This window comes from Acanthochromis polyacanthus, chromosome 9 (assembly GCF_021347895.1).
Source record: "Acanthochromis polyacanthus isolate Apoly-LR-REF ecotype Palm Island chromosome 9, KAUST_Apoly_ChrSc, whole genome shotgun sequence".
NCBI lineage: Eukaryota > Metazoa > Chordata > Actinopteri > Pomacentridae > Acanthochromis > Acanthochromis polyacanthus.
The window spans coordinates 11,399,431-11,421,791 of record NC_067121.1 but is presented as its reverse complement, the minus strand read 5'-3'; the positions used below and the strand labels follow the sequence as shown (position 1 = coordinate 11,421,791).

Here is a 22,361-nt window from a genome sequence, read left to right as displayed (position 1 = left end):
TAAATACAAACCGTAGCGGCATAGTGGCACAAACTCTACACACGTAGCAGACAAGGAATGAAAAAAACGGAGGCATTTTTGAGAAGTTTGATCTTGCTTCGGAGTCCGACAACATTAGCATGACATTAGCATGGATATCTCTGTCTTCGGCTTTTGTCTTCTGTTTACTAACACAATTGAAGTGAAGCGTGATGTCAGGCTTGGTAGCCCTGCGTGATACAGCAGGAAGGTGAAATCTGAATATTTGTTTCTCTAAATTAATATTCGGATACCACCACAGCGACCGGATATTCGGGTCCAGCCCAAGTTGTAATGTGAATTTCTATCTACTGAGCCTGTGCCATTTGGAGGGAAGTGAAATGCAGCATATAGTATATGTTGTCACTGGAAGTAATTTGGACTGTTCAAACATACAAACATTACTTTACTACAGGTATTTGTTTCAAAAGCTTTATGTTGTGAAAACTGAGATGTGGAAATTTGTGTTTCTTGTACCTAAACTTGTCATTTCATAAAGATTTTATTTATTTTTGCTATTTTTTATTTTATTTTTTGGAAATACCATTATTTACACATTATTTTATATTTTTGTCTCTCTGATCACATCATTTCTGAAAAATAAATCGGACATTACAATCAAACAGTTACTCAATACTTGACTAGACTTTTAACCAAATACTTTTTTACTCGAGTGATTTTTTTGGATGACTACTTTTTACTTCTACTGAAGTGATATTATTTTGAAGTAACATTACTCTTATTTGAGTACAATTTGTGGCTACTCTACCCATCTCTGGTCATATTTTCTTTGGAACAATAGGAAGCCAAGACTCAGACTCTCTTTGTATTTCCCTTACAGCAGGGGAGGATTACAGCTTCCCAGTTTGCAGTGGTACTACTGGGCAACCCAGTTAAGAGCCACAATGTTATGGTTTTCCAATGATATCTTCTTGCCCTGGTTAAAGCTGGAAAAGTTATCTACAAATGTTTTGGCACTGGATAGCTTTTAATACTCGGCACCTTTTAAGAAATTTAGACAAAACATGGTTAATCCTTTTGTAAAAAACACTGTTGTTGTTTGGCATAAAGTACATAAATATGATTTCCCAGTGTTCTGTTGTCTTCTCCTTAATTTAGGGTAATGAACATTTCAGCCCAGCAACAAAAGACTTGAGTTTAAAACATGGTTGAACAGGGGCATAATAACTCTACAAGACTCGTATAAAGACTGCAATTTAATGTCATTTGACGAGTTAAAGGCCAAGTTTGAAGTGCCACAGAAACTTAGAAGTTTTATTCTAGCACACTGAAAGAATGTGCAGCAATCTCCTTTATCCAGCTAGAAACATTTGTCACAAAAAATAGTTTCGGTAAAGGGCTGGTCACACAGCTGTATAACTTATTGGTTGAAAACCATCAAGATAACTCCAGAAGTAAAAGACAGGAGTGGATTAGAGACTTAGAGGAAGATATCTCAGTCACTGATTGGCATAGAATTTATTCAAAGGCACACACTTAAACTATCAACACTCAACTGAGATTAATACAATTCAACTGGACAATGAGAACATATCTCCCCTGTACGGTTAAAGTTGATCCAAAGTTATCTGACCTATGCTATAAATGCAATATTCACCAGGGTACACTGTATCATTGTCTGGAAATGTGAGGAGATAAAAAAAATTTGGAATTTGGTGTTAAAATATATGTCGCAGATGATACCTTCCCCAGTTCCTCTATGTCCTAAGATTTACATTTTACGTATTTACCCAGACAACTGCCTTCTATCCAGAGAAGGAAAAATGATTGACCTTTGTCTACAACAAGCTAGCTCTATCACACTGTGCTGGAACAGTATGAATGTAAGTGCTCCTCTCTTGGCTACTGGTTAAAAAAAATCTAACATTAAGTTTGGCTCTCAAGAATCTCACTTACATAGTTAGAAGGAAAGCTTCTGAGTTTAATAACATCTGGAGCTTGTTCTTGAAATTTGTTAGAAAGGATGATATTGAAGAGATGCTGGAAATGTGAGGTGATCATAAAGGTACAACATTTATTATGAGGAATGTACTCTGAACTCTGCTCAATACCTGTGTTTATCTACTTTTTATTTATAATTTATAAGGCTATTCTTGTCATGGGATGTTTTGCGTTATTATTCTTTTTTCAGTATCTTTGCATTTAACCTTTTTTTCCTCTCTTCTTTTAAGTATCGTTTAAAAGCTTTATTTAAATATTTCTCTTTTTTTAATTTTAATTTTATTATTTGATTATTTCTTTTGATACTGCCATATGTTCACGTGGGGAACTGTTCAGGTTTTGTTTGTGCACTGTAGTGTATGTTCAGTGTATAAATGGATAAAAGCAAGAAATATATGTTTAAAATAAAATGCAGGTAGCAAAAAAATCAACAGTGGTAGTATGTGGAGTCATCATCTTCCCAGTATTGGTAATACTTGTGGGAACATGGGAAAATTATGTATGTTTTGATTTTAGGGCTTTTCAGTTTTTGTAAAATAAACAATGAAATCATTGGGATTTTTTTTTTGTTATTTATGCCATTTTAACTGTGTCATACTCCATGAAGACATTTCTGAGTTCTCTCTACGTCTAGCCATCATTGTGTTTCCATCAAGTTGCAGGACTTTAAATCACAGTGAAAAATGAACCAACAGTGAGTAAAAATGCAACAAGAGTAAAAAACGCCGGGAAACTTTGTGGGGTTCAGAGGTCCAAATCACAGCACTGGAGAAGCTGTGGACCGAAACATCTAAAAGTAACTAAATAGAAGCAGTTTAAGAAATGATAAATATTCATTTACTCAAAGAGGATTTAATCAGAAAGTGAGATGACTCTCAAGGGGTTAAAAGTGATGATATTAATAAATTAGTTACAACTTCTTCACATATGCAAACTATGAAAAGACCAGACACTCAAAAAAGACGCACAGATTCAATTCAGTATAAATCAACATTTGCCATTGGCATTAACAATTTTGGGCTTCACTATCTGCATAGTCCTTCATGGGGCAAGTGATCATATCTGGTAACTGTTGCACACATTAAATAGGGCGTTGCTCCCACCTATCAGTGAGGTTGAGGACAATCAGTGAAAATCACTCTGTTATAGCACATTAGACGGCACATACGTGGCATTTGACCAATCAGCAGAGGGATGGAACGTATCAAATTTTGTCTTTTCTCTGAAGTTGGAAAAAGACAGACTTGGCCCTTTACCATTTACGGTCAATACATCAAAACTAACCATAATTAGTTGATGAAACGCTCCCATTTTACGGTTGAGTAGTTGCGCGAAGTGATGATACACTATATTGCCAAAAGTATTCGCTCACCTGCGTTGGCATATGAATGTAAGTGACATCCCATTCCTAATCCATAGGGTTCAATATGACGTCGGTCCACTCTTTGCAGCTATAACAGCTTCAACTCTTCTGAGAAGGCTGTCCACAAGGTTTAGGAATGTGTTTATGGGAATTTTTGACCGTTCTTCCAGAAGCGCATTTGTGAGGTCACACACTGATGTTGGACCAGAAGGCCTGGCGCTCAGTCTGCGCTCTAATTCATCCCAAAGGTGTTCTATCAGGTTGAGGTCAGGACTCTGTGCAGGCCAATCAAGTTCATCCACACCAGACTCTGTTATCCATGTCTTTATGGACGTTGCTTTGTGCACTGGTGCACAGTCATGTTGGAAGAGGAAGGGGCCAGCTCCAAACTGTTCCCACAAAGTTGAGAGCATGGAATTGTCCAAAATGTCTTGGTATGCTGAAGCATTCAGAGTTCCTTTCACTAGAACTAAGGGGCCAAGCCCAGCTCCTGAAAGACAAGCCCACACCATAATCACCCCTCCACCAAACTTTACACTTGGCACAGTGCAGTCCGACAAGTATTGTTCTCCTGGCAATCGCCAAACCCAGAATTGTCCATCAGATTGCCAGATGGAGAAGCCCGATTCGTCACTCCAGAGAATGTGTCTCCGCTGCTCTAGAGTCCAGTGGCGGCGTGCTTTACACCACTGCATCTGACGCTTTGCATTGCACTTGGTGATGTATGGCTTGGATGCAGCTGCTCGGCCATGGAAACCCATTCCATGAAGCTCTCTGCACACTGTTCTTGAGCTAATCTGAAGGCCTCATGAAGTCTGAAGGTCTGTAGTGATTGACTCTACAAAAAGTTGGCGACCTCTTGGCACTATGCGCCTCAACATCCGCTGACCCCGCTCTGTCAGTTTACGTAGCCGACCACTTGGTGGCTGAGTTGCTGTCATTCCCACACACTTCCACTTTCTTATAATACCGCGGACAGTTGATTGTGGAATATTTAGGAGCGAGGAAATGTCACGACTGGATTTGTTGCACAGGTAGCATCCTATTACAGTTCCACGCTGGAATTCACTGAGCTCCTGAGAGCGACCCATTTTTTCCACAAATGTTTGTAAACGCAGTCTGCATGCCTCGGTGCTTGATTTTATACACCTGTGGTCATGGAAGTGATTGGAACACATAATATACATTAAAATGTATATTAAATGTATATTAAATGCCATAATTAAACGTCCTAATGTCATAATATCCTATAAAATACCAGCTAAAAGGGACCAGCTGCAGAAGACAGTTAGCTGTACACCAAACATCATGTGCTGCTACTGTGAATGCAGGAAACAAGCAGAAAAGTTGAAAGGGAGAGCTAATCAATAGCCAAAACTCTACACTTGCATCTCCATCTACAGATTCATCACAGCCAATGTGCTTTCTAATTGGTGAAATGTGGGTACAACAGGAGGGAAAAGGGAACCACTGATCTACAAAAACTGAGTTGTGACTGTGCTTATTGATTTAGAGGAGCAGCTACATCAATTTAAAAAAAGAAAACAGCACAGTAATGTGTGAGTTTGAGAGCAACTTTATATTCATCTATTGATATACTGGCAAACAAAACACATATTAGTTGAACTATATGGAAAGGCTTGGCCACAGATAATAGATTATATATATTAAAACTATCTAAAATTCGCTGTTGTGTTACTTTTGCTTCCTAGTTTTAAAAAATTCATTAAATAATTCAAAACTATTTTGATAAACATGTGTAAAAGGTACAAACTGAGCTCTGTCTGCTGCACCTCATCATCTCCCTATGCTCAGCTCTGTGAGTCTCCTCTTTGTTTCCAGACAAACACTACAGCAGCTGCTTTTGATGAGTCACACCTTCCACTACGGAGCAGGAACAGATTGTTCTCACCAACTCGTGACACAGCGGGAAAACAGTGTCGCCCGAGCCGGTCTTTTAGCCAGAGAGCGCAAAAAAAATCATGTAGTTCTCAGAGCTGTAACGAGGATTCTGTCTGGTACAATCTGAGGGAGGTCGAGCACCTCTGCGGCAAATTACGACTTCCAAGGACGAACTTACAATCTTATCGGGTGGGGGGGTGCTGGCGATGTAGCACTTGATCTCTCCTCTCTCCCCTCTGACGGCGTACTGGACTGGATCGCTGGAGATGATGGGAGGGCCTGAGGGAGCATCACAACAACACAGCAAACTGTCACATTTATAAAGGTCTAGGAGATACAAATCAGTACCAGAACAATGTGGAAAAGCTACTGTCATTTCAGCTTTTCATATTTTATACATAATATAGGCAATTTCATGTTTTCCATGAACACACACTTTTATTCATGTGCTAACAGAATTGCACAAGGGCTTTCTCATCATCATTTAGCCTTTCAACACCATTAGCTAACACAATGTAGCATTAGAACACAGGAAAGATGGTTGCTGGAAACTGGTCTCTGTACACCTATGTAGATATTCCATTAAAAACCATCTGTTTCCAGCCAGAATAGTCATTTACCACATTAATAATGTCCATACTGTATTTCTGAGTAGTTTACTGTCATCTTCACTGAAAATAAACTACTTTTCTTTCCAAAATAATGACATTTCCAAGTGACCCCAAACTTCTGAACGTTAGTGTATATTTTAAAATCTATTTTACTTGAGGATTTTTATGGAAATCAGTTTTAACACAGAAGGTTTCTTATAACTGTGGGTATAACTGCGACAAAGATGTTTTTTTTTACTTAACAGTAGATGAACCATACAGTAACTGAAAATTACCACTGTTTTCCAGTTACAGGCCAAAGTCTGAAAATGAAGTGGAAGTACATTTTGTGTTTCTATTTTATGGATTTATGTAACATTTGCAGTATTTATACTGTTGCTAATACCATTAAATGACAGAGAATGTCCTTTTCACCATAGACACATCTTTTAAAAAATATTACATTTTCATTTTTAAAATAAGCTGATTAAAATAAATGAACAGGCAATGAGCTGCACATATTTAGATTTTGTTTGTTTGTTTTGTTTTTTAGCAATTTTTCACTATTTTTTTAATATTTTTTTGTACAGATATACTATTAAATAATTTTTTAAAAGTCGTGTTTTTGTAGATTTACTTTTAAAATACAGCAAATGACCTGTCTTTTTAAATTCACAGAAATTTCTAGTTTTTAAGTAAAAAGCCTTTCAACAAAGCATTTTATTGCTTGCTATTTTTTTTATACATTCCACATCTGGAGCTTTTCTACTGCAGTAGTATTAAATAACAGAAAGCATCTCGTATTAACACTGTAGTTACATCATTAAATAACAGAAAATGCATATTTTGACTACATATAATAATTCCATAACAAGAATAATTCCATTTTTAAAAATAAAATTACCTTTTAATAATAATAGAAAGTCTGTCTTTGTGCACCTGTTTCTTTAAATTCATTTTCTGTCCTGTAGATACACCTTCAAACAATGCAACATTTCTAGTTTTTCTCACAATAGAGGCACCAATTAAACACATAAAAAAAATCCTGTTTTCGAAAAAAAATTTCTGTACTTTTTTTTATTGAGTAATAGTAATTTTCAGTTTGTATTTTTTTTTTTTAGCTCTAGGACAAAGTCTGGGTCATGAGCTGTAAATGCTTTTTGTATAATTAATTTTTCTCAGGTTGCACTGAAACGATGCATCATAGTTTGCTATCAGTCATAAAAATAAAACAGAAAACATTTTGATTTAACCGAGTTAGCATAAATTGTGCTGCCAGTAAATGGGTGCTCATGTAGTTGACAGATTACAAAACTCTCTGCTTTTAATTTGTGCGGACGTGCCAATGGATTTATCTGCCTTCCTCTCTGGTTTGACCCGATACTTTGTCATTTGGTGAAGATTTAACATGCGTTTGTGAACCCCCCTTTTCATCATCGTGTCCCTGGTGAATCAGTTTTGATTTATTAAGTGCTTGCTAGTGTGTCTGGGAGGTTTTTGACAGTGAAACATTGGCTTTTAGCCTGTTTAGGACTGAAAAATTAGCTGATTAGTTAGTTCGGGTCGGCCTCGGGCAGAAATGAATCAGGCCGGGTCAGAAGAAACACTCGGACCGTGTACTTAGTGGATTCAGTGGTTTCACAGCTGCCAGATTCATAGAGATGCTTACAGAAAGAATGCATGTGGCTTCATTACACATATTTGACACAGAATCAGGACTTCACTGGGCAAAGGAACACATTTTATGGTTTTCACTGTTATTAATAGCAGAGTGAGTGGATTCTGACTGACCGTTCACAGTCAGTGTGACCTCAGTTTCTCCGACTCCGATTCGGGGCACGATGGCCTTGCAGACGTACTGGCCTGCATCAGCCTGACTCACCGACTTCAAGTACAGCTGGTTGTTGTTGCTCAGCACCTAAAACACAAGAAAAAAAACAGGATTGTGAGAACAGAGACAGACAGAGAGAGATAGTTTTAAAAGCAGCACAGAAGGAGGGAGGGAGATTTATATTTAATTCATAAAACATGTTGATTTACTCAGCTGGCTCCATTAGCTTTTTTCTCCTCAAGCCTTTCTTAACTTGTTAGCCATGAATTAAAGATTTAAAATATGAAGACAGAGCCTCACTACTAACGGTCTGCTTTACAACTGAGCAAACATTTATGAAGTCTGGGTCTTTAATATAGGTTTGGTTTAATTCTAGAGACGGGATTACAATGATACGATGAATATTTTAATCAGACATGAACTGGCACTGTAGCGTTGAAGTTCAGAGGTCAAAAGGTGGTTCAGGGGGTTTCTTCTCACCATGTTGGAGCCCTTTTTGGTCCAGGTGAGGGTAAGGGGAGGGTTTCCAGACCACTTGCAGTTCAGAGTCACGTCCGCATCCACGTCCACGGTGACCGGCCGAGGCTCCACCACCAGGATCGGGCCGACTGGAAGAATAATGATACACTTAGTGATCACCAGCTGTCTGGAAACTGCAGTTAACATGAAAAAATGAAGCTAAAACTGAAAAAAATGTGGTCAAGATATTAAAAAATTTAAAATACAGTCATATTAGAGGAGAATTTATTCAGATTCTCCTTAATGAAAGTGTTCATTTAGCTTGAAGGAGACTATAAAATGGTGCAGGACATCGTCCTATCTGCTTTTAAGTTCTGATTATTTGTATGATTTAAAAGTGTCTAAGTGAAATATTTTTAACATATAGTACAGTAACGCTTTGTTTGAATGAACTAAGAACAAACAAAATATGCAGGGGCTATCTACTGCAAATTAACTCTCCACAATCCATTTACAATGTGAAGTTACAATATTAAACATTTTTGTTTTAGCATTTTTAGCGTTTAGCACTTTTAATTGTTTTAGCATTTTTAGCTTTTTTAGCATTTTTAGTTGTTTTAATAGAATTTTTATTGCTTGCACCATTTTTTAAGTGTTTTTAGCTTTTTAATTTCTTTAGCATTATTACTTGTTTTAGCATTTTCAGTATTCGAGCATTTGTAGTTGTTTTAGCATTTTTTGTGGTTTTAGCATTTTCAGTTGTTTTAGCATTTTCAGTGTTTTAGTATTTTAGTGTTTTTTGCATCTTTGTTTGCTTTAGCATTTATGTGTGTGTGTGTGTGGGGGGGGTCATATTTGCTTTTAGAGATTTTTTAAGGAATTTTGATGCTTTCGCATTTTTAGTATTTTAGCATATTTCAATGTTTTAGCATTTTTTTGTAGTTTTAGCAGTTTTAGTTATAAGTTGTTTTTTAAAGCATTTTAAGTGTTTTAGCATTTTGAGTGTTTAAGCTTTTGTTTTTGTAATTCAACTTTTTATTGTCATTTCACAAACGGTACATGGTACATGGCTTCTACAAAAACCAGCGTAGCCTACTTTAGAAGACCCTACTTTACAAAAAATGAAAACATGGTCTAAGGGAGGAAACGGTTATACTCAGTCCACTTTTACATGGTTCCAAAATAGTTCCCATGGCAATTTGTCCTCCACCCTTGAAATATCAGACAATCTTCCAAGCATACATTCATATGACACAATTTCACTCATAGCATCAGCCCACTCCCGAACACCTGGGACAGTGGGGGTTTTCCAATGTCTCAAGATAATACGACATGTTGTTATCATACTCAGTGTTTAAGCATTTTTAACTGTTTTGGATGTTTTACTGTTTTACAATTATTAGTTTTGTTTTGGTTTTGTTTTGTTGTTGTTTTGTCAATGATCGAAGGGTTGGCGGTTCGATTCCCACTCTGACCTAGTCATGTGCTGTTGTGTCCTTGGGCAAGACACTTCACCCGCCTTGTCTCCAGTGCTGCTCTCACACTGGTGTACGAATGCGTGTGAATGTTGCTGGTGGTCGGAGGGGCCGTAGGCGCGGATTGGCAGCCACGCTTCCGTCAGTCTGTCCCAGGGCAGCTGTGGCTACAAATGTAGCTTACCACCACCAGAGTGAGAATGTGTGAGTGAATGAATAATGGATCCATTGTGAAGCGCTTTGAGTGCCTTGAAAAGCGCTATATAAAACTAATCCATTATTATTATTATTGTTACTTTTTAAGCATTTTAAATGTTTCATCATTTTCAGTGTTGTAACATTTTTTGAATTTTTATCATTATTATTGTATTTTCGGTTACTTTTAGCATTTTGAAGACATGTAGTATTGCAGTTTAGCATTTTATTCCATTTTTCTAATCTATTTCTATTTTTGCACTGTGTACTTGGCAGGGGAAGGGTTTAGTTTGGGCAACTGGACTTATTCTTGTGATCTTGAAGACATTTCGCCTCTCATCCGAGCGACTTCTTCAGTTCTAAAAACTAGTTTGGAGAGTCCCAGGTATTTAAGGTGAAGGTGGGGCTAAGGCTGATGGTATCTACTGAAGGACTAAAAAAATCTTTCAACAACAGGTGTTGAAACCCAATGAGGTATTAATATGCTAATAGAGGGGGGCCTGGTTAGAGTCGTTGATTTAATGGCCCAATGAGTCGCCTCCTACCTATGACTCATCATCATGTGAGTCGGGCTCACCTGAGGAAAGGTGTGAAGAGTGGTTAAATCTTCTGGGGAGAGTTCTTAAGGCAGCTTTGTATGTTGCTGAGAGATGGTGTCTGAGGCCTCCCCCTCTGTTCAGAGTGGGTCGCTCTAGATGAACATAAATGGCCTCTTTCACTCCTCTCTCAAACCATCTGTCTGTGTACTTGGTGAGTGTTGTCAGTTTTTACACTAGGAGATCCCATGGAATCCTACATTATTGCTGTATATCTGGCAAAATGGCAATAAAGTGCATTTTGATTTGATTTGATAAATACAGCGAGTTTCTTAAGACTAATGCACATCATGGACTCACAGTGTACGTCCACCAGGATGCTGACATTGGTGTTTCCCACTGCGTTGAACACCTGACAGGACACCGGCTCGGTGAAGAAGGAGTGATCTGCCGTGGTGACAAACACACTTTCTCTGGCTCCCTCCAGCAGGACGCCACCTTTGGCCCACCTGAGAGAGAAACAACCAGCTTAACAGGCAACTCAAATCACTGCTGCAGGAAATCTCAAAAGACAAGGCAGTGACTGAAGTGTTATTATTAGACAATCAGTGTCTTTATATTATCAACTAAGCTCACACTTATAGATTGTAAAACCCGAGGGAATCATTTCAAGAAATTTCTCTTCATTTCTGTTATCCATACTCTATCTGGCCAAGTCAGGACCATATACCCATACTGCACATCTTCCATTAGAAGACGTTTTAATACACACTGGGCAGGCTTTAGTGCCTAAGTACCTGGCAGTGGTCCCACACTGAGACCCTCTGGTGGAGTCTCAAACCTCACATTAAGACTGTTAAAGTCCAGCGTTTTGCAATTGCAGCGCTTCAGCGCTGTCGCTTAGGATAAAAGTCAGTGTTTAACTGTACAAATGTTCGATACTTTCACCAATTCTGTGCTCTAAGCAGAAATTGCAATTCAGGAGCAACTCCAGAGGGTGAATACAGGCAGATTGGAACACATGAAGGAAAATCTATCTGCATTAAATGTCTGATCTGGCTCCAAGTGTTGCTCTGCTGGACTGTCATTAAAAAGTTTCTCCACTCTTGAACTGCATAGAAAGCTGTATATTCACATCATCATCATCATCATCATACCATAAAGGACTTTAGTCCAATCGCCACACCTTTTTTCTAGTTTACTTGATTAAATACATGAGTTTTGCTAATTAGAAATAAAAAAAACAAAACAAAACAAGAGTTCTTATAACCTGGGGCATTATGATTTAAAATGATGACTTGCATGGATGAACAGTTGTGATTTTACTGAACTCATTACATTAAGTTGATCAGAAACATAACCAGCATGTAAGCAAGTTTCCCAGGATACATTGTCAGAAAACTAAAATTCCTCAGAGACTGGTTCAATAAAAACAGACCTGTTAGAAACTGTGTCTTTGATACTAACTGAATTCAGTCCTTCCATCCCCAGACTCACCATTTATCTCACTGTAACTGAAACCCAGCTGACACTGAACGTTCTCACAACATTAGATCATATTATCTACAAGTTCTAATAATTCTTTAAAGAAAGTGTCTTACTTAAATGTCTAAAGAACATTTTAAGAATATTTTAATTTTCAGTAATATTTCTGTAAAGTTATTTTAATCAGAATCAGAATCAGAATCAGAATCACTTTATTCATCCCCGAAGGGAAATTCAGTTGTCAGGGTTCTTATCTGTTTAATTTTGAATTGAATAGCCTGACTGCTGATGGAAAGAAAGATTTCCTAAATCTTTCGGTCTTGCAGCGTAGCGATAGGAGCCGTCCATTGATGTTTCGTTGTTCATTGAAGCAGATGTCAAGTGGATGATCCATGTTTGTCAGAATGGCCTCCATGTTGCTCAGTGCCCGTCTCTCCACCTCATCCTCCAATGTGTTCAATCCGATTCCAACCACAGAGCGAGTTTTTGTAATCAGTTTGTTCAGACGCCTTGCATCCTTGTTTTTTATACTTGCCTTCCCAGCAGACTGCAGCATAAAACAGGACACTTGCTACCACAGACTAATAAAACATCTGCAGCATCTTACTACAGATGTAAGTGATCGAAGTCTTCTGAGGCAATAAAGTTGGCTCTGGCCCTTTTTGTAGATGAAGTCTACGTTTGTAGACCAGTCCAACTTATTATCAAGGTGGACACCTAAATATTTATATGATGTCACCATCTCGATGTCCACGCCACAAGTGTTCACTGGCTGAAGAGGGGGTTTGGATCTGCAGAAATCTATGATCATTTCCTTTGTCTTTGAGGCGTTGAGTAGCAGGCAGTTTTTGTCACTCCAGTCACTGAAGGCACTTATCAGATCTCTGTATTCAGCTTCATGTTCATTTCTGATACATGCCACGATAGCAGTGTCATCAGAGTATTTCTGAATGTGGCAGGACTCAGTGCTTGTGTATTTGAAGTCAGATGTATACAGAGTGAACAGGAATGGAGCCAGGACTGTTCCTTGTGGAGCCCCAGTACTACTCATTAATGTCCCAGAAACACAGTTCCCCAGCCTGACAAACTGTGGCCTTCCTGTCAGGTAATCTGTGATCCATGAAACACAGGAAGGATGCACTCCTATCTCTGTGAGCTTGTCTTTGAAGATGGTGGGTTGGATGGAGTTGAATGCATTTGAAAAATCAAAGAACATGATTCTCACATAAACTCCAGGTTCCTCCAGATGAGACAGGGCACGGTGAAGCATGAAGAGGATGGCATCATCCACTCCAATGTGTTCTTTGTATGCAAACTGCAAGGAATCGAGTTTGTCTTTGACCTCAAGCCTCAGTAGACGTAAAACCAGCCGCTCCAGAGTTTTCATGATGTGTGAGGTTAGAGCAATAGGTCTGTAGTCATTTAGTTCAGCCGGACATTTAATGTTTTAATGTCAGCATTCAAAGGATGTTGTCTGAAACACAGATTATGTTCCCTGACAACAAAGGAGAAACGTTCCCAAACCAACGTTTAAAAAACATTTTCCAAATGTTCTCACAGTCTCAGATGACAGAAACACTATAGAACATTCCTGTAGTCTGAAATATTAAGAATGTTCTTAATTTTTTATTGTGCAACATTGTGGGAACGTGTTACAATGTGTTTCCACAACATCCTCAGAACATTGCAGCCACAATGTATCACATTACAGGAATGTCTTATAAAGGATGTTCTGTCATCTGAGATCTCAACAACAACATCTAGGACATATTTTCAGAACGTTTAAAAAATGTTTCCCACGTGTTACTGAGGCCTTTGAAGACAGATGTTTTTTAGACAAAACATTTTAGAATGTTCCTGTAATCTAACATAATAAAGGTAGAATGTTTATCTTTAACGTTGAGGGAACATTTTATAGAATGTTCTTCTACAGAAAGTTTCCACACCAATAGTAAAGGAAGGATGCAACATTCAGAAAACGTGAAAAGGTGGAACATTCTGGCTGCAATGTTCTGAAGAACATTGTTGAGGGAAAATATTAAAGAATCTTTACAACATCACCACAATGTTACATGAAGGCAAGTTCTCAGACCAACATCTAAAAAACGTTTTCCAGATGTTTTCAAGGCCTCAGAAAAGTGTAAAAGAGAGTTTTAGATTGTGGCTGAAATGTTCTGAGGATGTTTTGGGGATGCTGTTGAGGGAACACAGTATAGAAGGTAAAAAATAGTTCCAGTATTACATGATAACAAAGGCAGAAAGTTCTTAGTGTGACATTCAGTTTATAGGCATGACAGTCTATAAAATGGATTTTTAGAACATGTTTAGTCATCCTACCAATAAGAATTCAGGGAACTAAAATAAAACCTCCTGCTGAGAATACGAGTAGAGCTTTCTCAGAAGGTTTTTTGGAACAAACTAAATCAGCTGCACAAATCATCTATATGGACTGATTTGGGTTAAAAAAAAAAAAGTGGCTTCAACAGCCAAGTCTATGACTTCTAAGTGGAAATAGAAGTAGAAACTGCTAAAACTTAGAAAAAGTAAAAGGAAATTGATTCAGGTTAAAATCTTAAGTTTATTGAACGTATTTTCTCAAGTTCAGTTAATTTAACTTGGCTAGTTTAACACTTTGGCAACTCATGAGATGATTGTGATTCAAAGTTAAGTCCAATTTTTAATGCAGCATGGGGAATAATTGTTTGTTTTTTAGCTGAATAAAGTTAAAGCGATGTACAGAACAGACTATATGAGGGGGTAAGGAACAGAGTGGTCGAACCCACAAAATATTTGAAGTGAGTTTTGTATAATTTCTGTAATATTGTGTGGTTTAGATTTGTGTGGGAAAATGCTCTAAAAGCTAATGCAGACCTGTATCCCATGATTGGAGGGTTGGCGGTGGCCTGGCAGGTGAAGGTAACTCTTTCTCCCTCCAGGACGGAGCGAGGTTCGATGGAGAGGGTCACCGTGGGAGGGTCTGCACAGGGAAACAATGTGTAACTTGAATATAACTGATGTATTTTGGCTTTTTTGTTTTCACACAAACAAGTCAAACTTAACAAATAAACAACTGACTTCTACCACCTTCTATACAAACACAGGACTCTCACCCTTTTTGCAGAAATTACTAACTAAACTGGGTTGGAAAAATACATCAGTCTTCTTAATTAAAAATTCAAACTACACTTTCCTCGTGAGCAATCATTCCTTATTTCACACACACACACACACACACACTCACAGAAAGTTTCTTGCTCTCCAGATGTTGAGGAAAATCAACACGCCGAGCTGCTTTAGGTAAAGATTATTGGCCTCAAAGTCAGTGCCAAAACAACACAAGCAGCTAAATCAAATTTGGAGCGAGTCCAGCTTTGAGAATGTCTAGAAAAATCGTGACTGTAAATTCATACACAAAGCCTTTGAGTTATTTCTTCCTGGCTGATAATTACTTCAACTTGACAAGTGCCGAGGCAGCTAATTCAAATTATAGACTGATTTTCCAGTGCGTCTACACAAAGCCGACTTGGCTCCAGTAACCTCAGCTCCATCCAGGCGCTTAAATAGTGTTAAAGTGGAGAAGAGGAGTCGCATACGGTGGACGTTGAGATGGACAGTGGCTCTTTTGCCCATCGGCACTGCAGGATTGCTAGCCACGCAGGTGAAATTGCTGCCGCTGTCGGTGTCAACAGGAGTGATGGGCAGGTAGCTCCTGGTCGTCACTCGTTTCCTGTCTGACAGCACTTCCTGGAAGACAGAAGAGCTGTTAGGATGGGAGGAAGCATGAAAAGAGTAGAATTTACAGAGGAAAGCTGTTAGAGAAAGATTATAGATATCAAAAATGGAATAAAATGTTCTATATAAAATCAATTAATTTAAATAATTTTATATTTAAACTACTATCAATTATTCAGACTTCATTTATACAGCACTTTTCATACAAACAAAAACGCAACACAGAGGACTTTACGAAAATAAAAAATGCAATAAAACAGTGTAATTAAATATAAATAAAAACAAATTAAGATGAAATTAGGCAGATAAATAACAAATAAAATAAAATATATGTTATTAAAATAGAGACAGTGATAGAATATAGATTGATATGTACATATATATGCAAAAAGAATGAGAAATGACAAAAAATAAAGTAAACTTTCATCGTTTAAAGCACTATCTTGTTTTGAACACGGTGATGTATTTTCATGCATGCACTGCATATTATGTAGATTTTGTGGCAGACTAGAAAAACCTCGTTTCTGATTTTCACCCCAGTTTTGGAGCTGATATAAAGGAAGTGAATGAGCGTGTTGGTCGGCACGCTCTATCCTACAGCTATGAGACTCACACTGCGTGAAAGAGGGCAAAACTGCCTGCATTTTTATGTAAAAACTGATCGTGTAGAGGAGAAATTGTGAGAAGGAGACGTGGTTAATTGCAGTATTTTTCATAAAACTTTTCAGGTCAGTATTTTGAGGAAACAAAACATTCTGGATTTTCAAAAGCTCCATAAACTTTAGCTGCGACTGTGTGGAAACCAAAAAAGACATCAAAACACAATTTTAGACGAATGACACACAAAAGCCTTGTGACCCGAATGAAGCTTCTACTTTGAAGTACACCAGAGTTACAGAGTTCAAAAGATGGCTGGTTTTGGCAATTGTCAAATTCCCACTACAGCCATGGCCATAAGTTTGGACACAAGTACCATGACGCTTGTGAATCTTAGAAAATACCACAAAATTGTCACTTACAATACAGTACACAACTCCTGAGAACTATATTAAGTTTCATATTTAAAAAAAACATCAAAAGAGTTTGGTGTCATTTTGTTATTCTTACCAAATTCGGTTGTGAAAGTACTGCATTTTTTTGTTATTTTCTTCTAATATTATGTTTTGGGAACAAAGTTGTTCCAATTGTTGGGATTTATTGATAATATTATATCCCTTGTTGATTTGTTGACTAATTAAACTGGTGCTGTCAAAAAATATTAGTTATGTTCTGTAATAGACATCAAAACAGACATAGTAAGTCATGCTGTGTCCAAACTTATGGCCATGGCTGTAATTTTAATGGGGACTTTTAGCAGAAAGAAAAGACTTAGAACACTATTCCCAGTGGAGCTGCATGTTTTGATATGTAATTTGTACGGGTTTTCTCAAAGCTGCAGGATGAGTAAGGTGCTGAAAATCGCATCTGAAGAATCTATAAGAATAGGCTCGAGGAAAAACAAAAAATTAAGGGAGGAAACAGAAGGCATCATGGGAGAAACAAGATATAAAGAAAGGAGGAGAAAGGAGGTAAATATTGGCTGGTTACTAATGGAGCCATAAGAGGTAAGGAATCATCAAATATAAAAAGGAATACATGGACAGAAATAGAATATTCACATACAATGAGAGGTTTTGTGGGAAGAAGAAGAAAGTTATAGAAGGAAACAATAGACCAATAAATCAATCATGGAAATAATTCTCAGTAGCAGCCATAAAAAAGAAGCTGTAAATCTCCTTCTATTCAATATGATCATAAAATCACAGTTTTCTGGGGTTTTGAAATGCAGCTACTAAGAATGTGCCCAGAACGCGCTGCAGCTGTAGTAAAGCTGCGTGGTCAGTAGCACAGTAATATATGAGCGGCATGTAATATGTATGAGCGTGTGTGGGGGGACATAAAACTGCCTGCGATGAGATGTAAAAACATCCGTGTTGGAGTGTGTGAGTCAGGGTTTGCTGCTGCTGTGTGCACATTCAAAGCATGAGTGTGCATATGTGAGTGTGCGTCTATGTGAAGAGTTCATTTGCAAAAACAGGTAACTCCGTTTTCAGAAAACTCATTTTTTTATTGTTTACTTGAGATAATAATAATAATAACCCTAATAATTTATTTTTTCTCTATTTTGTTATGTATTTTTCTACTGAGTCAAATCCACTCAACTTCAGTTTGATTGATATTATCTCAAGTAAACAATAAAAAAAGTTTTCTGAAAATGTATCAAAACGGAGTTATCTGTTTTTGCAAATGAACTCTTCATGTGTGTCTGTGTGCGACCTCGCAGGCTTCATTTCATGTGTAGGTGAATATAGAGGAGTGTGAATGTAGGAGAACATCATGTTAGATCGAGCGCATGTATACACTTCCTGAGTATACAGTTTTGTAGAGAGTTTATTAAACGCATATCGTATCTTTGCGTCTTTCGAGTTGTACATGCACATTTCAAGCAGACTCCCAGTTATTTAACAACAGCATGCAGATGTTACATTTTGTGAATGCAAAATGCCTGAAATTAGCAGGAGTACATCTATTTAACTACAGATTTTAATAAGCCACTGCTGCAGACCTTCTTCAGTGCATTAAGTGAATTGTTAAAATGGTTTATAAAGGTTCACTGCCAAACTCAACATGGAGGAGCTAAAAGAGACAAAATAATGTTAGTGTGTATTCATAATGTAATAAAGTAGGGTTTCTGTAAGTGTAGCAGCAACAGAAAAAGTCACAAGGAGCTATCTGGATTTAAAAAATGTATATATCTAGAGTATTCTGCTCTGCAGATAGCCTCGGATTTATATTTCCAATTTAGCCTGTTGCTGAAATGAAAACCCACCCTGTATAACGTTTTTCTTTTCCTTTTACATTTTACATATTTTTGCACCAAAATATAAATAAAACTGCAAAAACAGACTGTGAGTTTGGACATGTAAAGGAAAAGACGTACCTTTGAATAACCAAAAAACATCAGTGTTTTGCAGAAAAGTGACCTTTTTGATATAAAAAACATTTCCAAATTTATTGCAATTTCACAAATATTTTGTATTGATTTACTAGCTGAAACTTTTAACTGTTTAATACTGCAAATATATTTATAAACTTAGAAACAATTAGTGAAAATCAACATAACAAAGAAGCATTGGTTCAGTAATTTTACATAAATTTGTTTGTAAAGTAGGAGATATCTTGTAGAATTATGAGTTTTCACAAAAAATATTAAATGGATGTGTTTTCATTAATATATAATAAGTATTTGTAAACTGTAAAAACATATGTATTTATTGTTCAACACATTATTTATCATTATGTCTATGAATACACAGGGGCCAAAAGTAGGCTTACACTTATGCACTTTACATTTTTAAAAAATACATATTCACTTAATTTAATATGTTTGGCATTGCTCACAATCCCTGTGATTAAAAAAACAAACAAAAAAAAACATAAAAATTGAAACCAAAATTGCATAGAAATACCTTAAAAACATTTCCAAAACGTGAATAAGGGATATGGAATACTGGTTTGGAATTATGGTTTGGATAAATTAGATCTAAAACGTGAAACAAATAGTGATACAACCATAAGCCTACTTATATATATATATATGTATATATATATATATATATAAACAGATCATTCAACAGACTGTAACAACAAATGTCATGAAATGGAGCCTCACACTGGGCAGCGACTCACTGCAGACAGCGACAAGTCAACACACTGCAGCCCGAATTGGAAAATGCAAAACACTCTCACGTCATGCTTTTGTATTGTGAGAAGAAATCCTTGGCCTTCAAAGAGCAGGAACACCTCGGTGTTTATGTGTACTGTATTTACTCAGCAGAACACACACATGCTGTGTGAACACTGCTGACTCCCCTAAGGCCAGGACTTTTAGTGTTGCCAGGTTTTGTCAAATTTCACTGTCAGTGTTCACCAACTGTCTAGACACTGCAGTTAATGGACAAAAGAAAGAAACAGAAACAGTAGAGTCAAGATACCAAAAATACTCCTCACTATATACAACATGAAGTGGCTCCTACATTAGAAAGGAAAGGAGGGAAAAGAGCAACAGAACCTTAGTGCAGCTGTGAGAAGTTAGAATTTTTCCCTTGCGCATTTTCTATTGGCAATTGTTGGAAAAATGACTTGTTTTAGTTTGCTGTAGTAAACAGACACCGGTGAGGCATTTCAGTTGTGTTTTCACCGCTCCAGAAAATAAATACTGCATTAATGCTTAAAGCCTCCTAGCCCAGGTTTCAAGGCACAAAATGTGTCTGCTGCTCTTTGCTTTGCAGGTCAGAATCTGCATTTTGTCAAAACTTTTCTGAGTAAATATGGTCTCCATCTGCCGAGATGTTGTCAACCGAGAAACTTGCATCTTCGCACGCTCTGCACACTCTTCGCCTAACGCAGGCCCTCAGGGCTGCTGTACATACTGTACTCCCCCTTTTGAAACATGCCCACGGCAAGAGAAGCACATAAACTAACAAACAAACAAACAGGCCGAGAGTGGATTTTTATCGAGGAGCAGATTGTAAGTATTAGCATTTGTTTTGCAAACTCTTTCAAAGCCATTAGCGGGCATGTGAGATTTTTGCAGATCTCATTTCAGTGTAATAAACTCATCTGGTTTTATGTGCGTTTTATGATGCATGACTCTTCCCCTAATTTTGTGCATGTGCAGCTGCTATTATCTGCACGTGTGCGTGAGTTGTGCTGCGTTGTGAGTCACCGTGGACTGGTAGGCTCCCTCCACGGCGCCTCCATCCTTGGTCCACTGGATGTGCGCCGCAGGCTTCGCCCCGCGGGTCACGCAGGTCAGATTGTACGGAGTTCCGGCCATCAGCAGCAGCTCTGGGGTTCCCTCCACCACCGGGTCCTCAGGGGGGACTGCAGGAAAGACTCATACTTTTAAAAAACAGGAATTTATGCAAGCGTGCACTCAGAAAAAAACATATTTATACATATAGTATATGTACACAAAAATCTGTCCAATTTTTCACATGCTAGGTCAAAGCACACATGCTCTTCTAAATATGAACTTCGAAGGCCAATAACACCAAAGTGCAAAGGGCAACATTGAATTATGTCATGTTGTGGTTCAGTCCAATTCTGTTCTCCAGCTTTTTCCACCATGACGCTATTGCTACTTTAATCTTTAACCTCTGTGCTGCCTGCTGTCCAGCATCTCAACTCTCATCCATATTTTTTTCGTGTCCGTCAGAATCGCACACTAAAAAACAAATAAAGGAAAATAGGTTCTGAACTTCTATTTAACACAAAGTTAAATGGTTGAATTTAAAGTTGAGATGCTCGTGGTGACTTATCAAATTGGCAGCTTCACAGGGATGAGAAGATTCATTTAAAGATTTTATCAAGTGCCAAGTAACAGCAGACTGATTATCATGATATTTATTCCGATTATCTGTATTTTATTGACCGACTACTGATAAATTAAATGCACTACTTCAGGTTTAATGCAGCCTCCTCTCTTATGTCATACCTGTATATATGTAAATTTATCATGTCTTGTACATTTTCTTCTCAAAACTCTTAATATATCTTTATATTAAGCTTTATTGTACTTTTTGGAATTCTTGTCCCTCTTCTTCCATGCCTCATCTCTATCTAGCAGCTGTAGCATGTAACAGTTACTACTAAACATATTTTAGCTGTAAAAAAATCTAAACTTTAAAAAAAAAAACCTATTTCTTTGGAATTGTAAAAGTAACTGATGACAAAACAAACAGTGTTAATTCAGAAGAGGGGAGTTTATCTGAATTATTAATTCATCAAAACAAACAAGTTTCAGAAATGAACAAGAAATGCAAGTTGCTGCCACAAACCAGGAAATTAGATTCACCGTGGCTAATGCAACGCTAACGGCTAATGGCTCAGTTAGAAGGCAGCCACAGATTACCCTGAAACAGTTTGGAACGCAGTAATTAATAAAGCTTTAAGATATGGACCGAAGTCAGCTATAAAAGTGACTGAACAGTGAAAGATTAGAAAATAATGAAGTGCAGTCTTAGTCGATCTCACATAATCACTCCTCTTTCTATTTTACATATTCAGTTATAGTTGCCCTTATTAATGAAGAAGCCTAGTTACGAATGGCAGGTTTTCTGCTATCACATGCTGTCACTTTGTTTTCAAATAAATTTTTTTGGTATTTCTTGATTACCAATAATCATCATCAGTTTCAGCCCCAAAAAGCCCTTACTGGGCGATCGCTACACCAGTTGCTCAAAATGCAAATCTATGAGTTAAAAACAAGCAGATTGTGGACTTCTAAGTTACAACTAAACATACTGCTGTTCTTTTTTTTCTCCCTAATAAAAAAAGCATACGTCATGTAACTTGTCAAGCACAATGGTGATTTGGCAAATGGAAACAGACAGGAAACCCAGCATTTTACAGTAGATACGATGGATGCACTGATGCCACAAGTGTAGAACCACATGAAGCACATCTGGAAAAGCATCTAAAGCGAAGGTGTCAAACATACGGCCCAAGTCGGCCAGCCAGACGGTCTAATCCGGCCAACTTTGCAAAGTGTAAACATTACAGAGACATCAACTGCAAATTGTAAATTCGTAAAACCATAAATTTAAAATAATTTCGAGACCTTGACAGGTTGTTTCAATCATAAAATAAAATACTAGATTGTTCAGTTCCATATACCTTTGAATAAATGTTTTGTGTTTTTGTAGACACACTGTGATCTGTAAGTTGTAAGGCGTGTGTGTAGATGACAAACTGAGACATAATATTGTT

General features: G+C 37.5%; 1 protein-coding gene across 2 annotated transcripts in view; it reads right to left on the bottom strand.

The window, feature by feature from the left end:
• Positions 1 to 22,361, bottom strand: part of kirrel1b (kirre like nephrin family adhesion molecule 1b) — a 112,408-nt gene that overhangs the window by 17,880 nt on the left and 72,167 nt on the right. For both annotated transcript variants that reach the window (XM_022208671.2, XM_022208672.2), the window contains exons 4-10: positions 20,317 to 20,474; positions 15,410 to 15,560; positions 14,688 to 14,793; positions 10,692 to 10,840; positions 8,147 to 8,274; positions 7,627 to 7,753; positions 5,424 to 5,524 (exon numbers count right to left, since the gene is read on the bottom strand). In XM_022208671.2, the coding sequence (XP_022064363.1) occupies positions 5,424 to 5,524; positions 7,627 to 7,753; positions 8,147 to 8,274; positions 10,692 to 10,840; positions 14,688 to 14,793; positions 15,410 to 15,560; positions 20,317 to 20,474 (920 nt within the window). The remainder of the gene's footprint in view (positions 1 to 5,423; positions 5,525 to 7,626; positions 7,754 to 8,146; positions 8,275 to 10,691; positions 10,841 to 14,687; positions 14,794 to 15,409; positions 15,561 to 20,316; positions 20,475 to 22,361) is intronic.